Genomic DNA, 6,206 nt, shown 5'->3' with positions numbered 1-6,206 from the left:
GGTAAATCGGTATTCGATACTAAGGTGACGATACCAGGTTCATTCCCGTACGCAACGCGGGATCACGCGGGTGCCCAAAATAGCCCAGAAATTATTCCCGTACTCAACAATATGGGTAATACAACAATACAATATGGGTAAATTGGAACGTATTGGATCGTAAGTGTCTTTTTCTTCCTGCCCGAAACAGCCCGGACTTTTTCTCCGGGTAAAAATTGATAAAGTGTCAAAGTGCATATCAGCCTGCATTTACTTAATGCTTTTAAGGAATAGTGAATGTATTTTCAACCTTTATAGTCGTAAAATCAAATTTGTGAAACATAAATTCAATTTACAAGAGTTTGCGTTTAGTGACAAAAACAAAAACAACGCGAATCAACTGTTTCTCAAATTCGGGGACGAAATGTGGTTTTTTGCGTTCCCTTACTTCTGGATTATGTTCTATTTTTGAGAGGAAACTTTTCGCTTATTCTCTAATTACCGGATCCGGTCCGGATTGTTAAGGAAAGAACCTACTATTGATACCCATATGTGTATTTTCTTTCGATACCGCCTAATGTATCAACAGGTTTGTCCACACTAGCCCGCGGGTACCCGTGGGTGCCCAAAACTGCCCAGAAAGCGTTCCTCACGCTAGAAAAATGGACAATTGAGAGCGAATACGTTCCCTTTTTGGATCGTAAATGTCTTCTTCTTTGAGGACGAAACAGCCCGGACTTTTTTCCGGGCACAAACAGCTGCTGTTGTTTAAATCCGAAAGCAAATTTTATAAAAAGTGAAGTGGAAATATCACAGAATTTTCAGAAAATGTAGTTATTTGGTAATTTTATTAGCCATATAAGATAAATACACGTAAAATCATTGTTTAGAGTTGATATGTTGATTCCGGGCACGAAATGTGGTTTTTTGCGTTCCTCGCGCTTTGGGCAGTTTTGGCAGTGTTGGCACATTTTTGACACTTGTGAGAGAGTAACTTATTTTTACGCTCTAATTACCGGAGCAGCCCGGAAAGCGTGGGGAACGAAGCTAATATCGGAGCTCCAGAGTTTAATAATCTTGAAAACGTAACAAGACTTCTCAAAAAGCGTTGACATCCTAAATGATGTATACTTCGAATATATTTAACTGAACCTCTATCTCCATCTGGCATCACTATGGGCCTATTGGTCTATGGAGGGCGGTCAACCAGCCAGAATAACCTACCCTAACCATAATAACATCAATATCAATATCATCTTCACACAGGCCATATTGTCTTTAAAATTCTATTTAAGTATATTTCCACATTAGTGCCTCTATGTTATCGTTCGCGCGATATTTTAATTCTTATACCCATTTGATACTAGTATCAATACTTGCATGGCATCTTAAGGTATTCAAACCGTATAAACACAGTACAGCCGAAAAAAAGTATGGAAACACATTACCAAGATTGACAAAAGCCCGGTTAAGTGCAACGTTTGTTTGAAAAATCTGAGATCGAACCATTTTTTATATTTTGTTTATTACGCACTGCAGTTGTTTACGATTTCTTATTAATATTCATGAACTGCATCACTCATATTATGTCAAAAATTTTTTTTTTCAAATATCAAATAAAATATCGATATTTTATTTCCGATACCAATACTAACATTTGTATTGATACTAACCGCCCTATTCCCACACCACTGACAAAACTCAGCGGCTGACTATTGCCTGTACTACTGCGCCTAATACTATGCCGCAAATTTATTTTAAGCTGTCGTATGACAATTGTCAGTTTTATTGTTATGACCTACTGAGTAAGTGACAACAATGTTTATATTGTGTTTTAGGAACAGTAATTGTGACAATAGTCATATGGTGAATTTTGTCAGTGTTGTGGGAATAGGGCGGTTAGCTTCTGATACATCATTTGATACTGGTACCGATAGTTTATGGTATCGCAACATCCCTAGCCGCGGCAAAACTGTTCACAATACCGTGGCAACTCGCAAACAGTGATCGCATTTCTGCCACATTGTTGTAGAACTACCACTCAAGGTCTGAAATCTACCACATATTCGCGTTTTTGAGTAGTTTTATTTTTGCTTGACACAATTGTCTTAATTTTAAGAGCAAAAATTGTCCAACACTAAACACTTATATGGTAGCTAAGGATGATATAATACAAGATTCCCCATTCCCGGCGACGATGAAATTTCTCAAGTAAAAATAAACAAAGCTGAATGGGAGGATAAAAAAACTGTAGAATAGTAAGTTTTCTCAGTAATAAATTTTTCGACAGGAAACGCGGTGTTATTGTGTTAAATTGCAAAATACATGATTTATAAAAAGAATTAATACCGAAAATGTTTTGAGAAAGTATTAGCAATTTTATGTGCATCTAAAGTTTCTGAGGCGCTGCCAGCGTCCGGACTTTTCTCCGATCGGACTTGATTTACTTCTTTTTTAAAGTTAAAATCTACTCCCTATGCCGCTTGACTTAAATATGCTTAGATTTTTTTACTTTTTTCCATTCAAATTAAGAATTTATTAAAAATAATATGGTAACTTCTTAAATTTTTGCTCAATAACTTTTATGGAAACCACCAAGGTTTTGTATATAAAGGTCTAACAGAAGTTGTCTCTTTTACTCCCTAAAATTTCTTGCGGAATCATTTTTTATTTCCCAAATCAGGGGATTGATTACGGACCACAAAAATGTTTTGGAAAGGTGTATGCTTAACAACTTGGCAGAGTATATGGTGCCGTTAGCTTTTTACTGCACAGTAGTGCTGCTGGCGAATGAAGGTTTTCAGAGATGAATCACATTAAAAATAAATACAGGAACAGGCTTTAGACGAAACACTTGAAAGTTAGACCAAAGGTCAGAAATTTATACGGCGTCTGATTATTTACTTATATAAAAAAAAAAATATATATATATATATAAATTTATTCATGGAAAGTTTGGTTTGAATACTATTTAGAGATCAAGCTGTTTTACAAGCACGCCGTTTCAATATTATTCTATTTAACAAAAAATTTTAATCTGCTCCGAAAATTTCGTTTTTGCTCCGATTTTTCGAATCATTGACTCCTGAATCGAGTTTCAGTAGTCCGAACGCTGGGCGTTGCTTACTTTTACTTGAGAATTTTCAAAATCGGTAAATCCCAATTAGCTGTTTCTGGAACGTGTCACATTTGTACACTACTTCGTGATGTGATAAAAAGAAAAGCTTGCAGCACTCCGCAAGGTTGCAGAAATCTCTTAAAATATGTTCGAAAAATATCTTAATATGGAAGGAACTGTTTACACTCTCAAGGAAAAAAATTGCCAACCCAAAAATTAAATTCTTTTTAGAGTCTAATTAAAAGGTTTGCCATTTAGTGAAACCTTGCAGAGTTTTTTTAATTTTTGTACATAGTGTAAACCCAGAAATCTACTACATTTTTTGAAATCTCCACATGTTATTCCAGATTTTACCACACAAAAGACGAGTCCGATCACTGCTCGCAAAAACAAGGCAAAGAAGAAGCAGTGCAGCATTCACACAGAACACAATAAACAGCTGTCAAATTCCAGAAGTCAAGTACATAAAAAGGACACGGAAAATACTGCATTTATCCTTTATAAATATTTAGAAAATAAAATATATATATCAGATCACATTAGTAAACCTTATTCCACATGGCGCACTACAAGGGGGCCGCCAGCGAAGCGGGCCGGGCGGCGCAATTGATGAAAAAACGTGAGATTGCCCAGCAGGAGATTGAGTTTCGCAAGAAGAAAATCGAGGAGGAGTTAAAGCTAGACAAGATTGAAAACAAGTTCGCCGCACATTATGACGCCGTGGAACAGCAACTCAAGAGCTCGACCATTGGTTTGGTCACTTTGGATGAAATGAAAGCAAAACAAGAAGATATTGTAAGGGAACGTGAAAAAAAGTTAGCGCAGAAGAAAGATGAGAAAGAACGTGAAAAACAGCGTGCTCTGGAAGCTATACAGGCGGAGAAAAACAAACAAAAGCGTCAAATACAAGCTCTCTCCTTCAGCTTCAATGATGGTGAAGAAGACGGCGAGGATGAGAACGAACCAGAGGACGCAGACGACAATGAAGTTAAAGAAGAGGATACTCCACCCAAGAAAAAGTGGACAGACCTCAGCGACGATAACGCACCACCAAAAAAAAAGAAAATTTTTAAAAATCCGGAAGTAGATACATCTTTTCTGCCGGACCGTGAGCGCGAGGAGCAAGAAAATCGACTACGTGAACAACTGCGACAAGAATGGGTGATGCAACAAGCAGCATTAAAAGATCAAGAAATAACCATTACTTTCAGCTACTGGGATGGTTCGGGCCATAGACGCAGTGTTGTAATGAAGAAGGGTAACTCAATATATCAATTTCTACAACGCTGCCTTGAATTACTGCGAAAAGAGTTCAATGAACTAAAAACAGTTATGGCAGATCAATTAATGTATGTGAAAGAAGATTTAATTCTTCCACATCATTATTCATTTTACGATTTCATTGTTACGAAGGCTCGGGGTAAAAGTGGTCCTCTATTTCAATTCGATGTACATGATGATGTACGAATGATTAGCGATGCAACTGTGGAAAAGGAAGAGTCACATGCGGGCAAAGTGCTGTTACGTTCTTGGTACGAACGAAATAAACACATTTTTCCAGCTAGCCGTTGGGAGCCTTATGACCCAACGAAGACATACGATAAGTATACCATAAAAGATAAGAGCAAAAAATCATGAATGGAACCTAATTCTAGGTTAATAAACTGATATATAAAAACAGATTAAATTATCATTGAACTCATTCATTTGTCCATAGAATTTAAAAGACTACTTATCGTATCGGCATATCTACGAACTGACTGACAAGTCCTGAGGTTTATAAAATAACCGCTACACCGCGACCCACGACAGTCGGGTCGACCGGAACCGGAACGACCCAGATTTATATCTGGCCAAGGACTGTCACTCCAGCAACACTCCCCAAAAAGTCTTTGAGGAATTTGTATGCTGCTACAACAACAACAACAGCATACCTAATAGCCATAAACCAGTGGCAGATCCAGGGAGGGAAAATTGGGAAATTTCGCTAACTCTTTGATGTTTGCATATGACGTTTAACTTTTTTCTGCTGTACATTCAGCTTCATTTCGTAAGTCGTAACTTAGGCTAAATTGTACGACTCGACAACAGTAGCATTGTCTACTGTCGTACTGAAATAAGTAAACGACCAAAATCGTCGAAAACTATACAGTGCTGCCAAGTTTTTCCATTTTAATACAGGGTGCGTTCAGAAATGCATCAAGTCAAAGCATCAGTCTCTTTTACTTCTAAACTATAATTGATGAAATGCCTTATTTACGCAACTAGGTTCCAATTAGGAATTTAACCGTGGTTGCGCATATTGGACATTTCCATCAATTATAGTTTAGAAATAAATGCGTATGATGCTTTGGCTTGATGCATTTCTGAACACCCACACTAGTCGAGTGGAAATTTTAGGCAATAGCGTGAAATTGTCGATACGATTCGACTCTCGAAAAACGACTTGCATTCCACACGACTCTCGCAATAAGGGTGATTATCTTTCATTTTGTCATAATCTTCAGCTGGATCGGAATGCATTTGCGTACCTATATCTTAATAAAAATTAATGCGAAAAAGTTTAGTAATATCATCGTCCTTAACTATAATGGAGACAATCAGGAAGCTCCGAAAATAAAGACTTGGGCTACCGTTTGCAAAGCTCATCAAAATTATTTTGGATGATTGGCTGTATAATAAACAAAAAAAAAAAAATAAACAATTTTTGCGGTGGACCACATATTTACAGGTGTTTAATTTCACCGAAGACATTGGTCGCTTGTTTTGCAAATATTAAGATGTATGCAATTGAATTTTCTTTGTTGCTCAAATCGAAGAAAAATTTTTCAATTTTAAAAATAATTTTTTTTTTTACAAAAAAAAACGATTTTTGAAAATAAGGTATGGTAGCATGAAATATCACAATCTGCTTAAGCTGAAATTAGTCTAGAACGCAGAACGTATACTTAAACACAGTCTGTATACGCGGAATTTTGTCGATTACTGGAGGCCTCAGTATTGCTTACTACACTGTTGCCACTCATCAATGCCTTTTCATAAACTTACCCTTTCAACTACACTTTCGTGCTATAATAGATTTTAGCTAAATATAAACTACTTAGTTTTC

At 36.7% G+C, this 6,206-nt stretch overlaps 1 protein-coding gene across 2 annotated transcripts; it reads left to right on the top strand.

The window, feature by feature from the left end:
- Positions 1-3,655: 3,655 nt before the first annotated feature.
- LOC108372604 (protein FAM50 homolog) lies at positions 3,656-4,900 on the top strand. 2 transcript variants are annotated; one of them, XM_017628337.1, is made up of 2 exons: positions 3,656-4,752; positions 4,825-4,900. In XM_017628337.1, the coding sequence occupies exon 1, from the start codon at positions 3,656-3,658 to the stop codon at positions 4,733-4,735; it is 1,080 nt and encodes a 359-aa protein (XP_017483826.1). In that variant the 3' UTR covers positions 4,736-4,752; positions 4,825-4,900. The 2 variants fall into 2 exon arrangements, with proteins under 2 accessions (XP_017483826.1, XP_017483834.1); XM_017628345.1 differs by having other exon boundaries at positions 4,815-4,888.
- Positions 4,901-6,206: the final 1,306 nt, after the last annotated feature.

Source organism: Rhagoletis zephyria, unplaced genomic scaffold (assembly GCF_001687245.7).
Source record: "Rhagoletis zephyria isolate East Lansing unplaced genomic scaffold, Rhagoletis_zephyria_1.1 Rzeph_scaffold_00074, whole genome shotgun sequence".
NCBI classification, from domain to species: domain Eukaryota; kingdom Metazoa; phylum Arthropoda; class Insecta; order Diptera; family Tephritidae; genus Rhagoletis; species Rhagoletis zephyria.
This window is presented reverse-complemented; position numbering and strand designations above follow the sequence as displayed.

Excerpts from the sequence above, each read along its gene's own strand:
- LOC108372604 (XM_017628337.1), top strand. The coding sequence starts at position 3,656 with ATGGCGCACTACAAGGGGGCCGCCAGCGAAGCGGGCCGGGCGGCGCAA.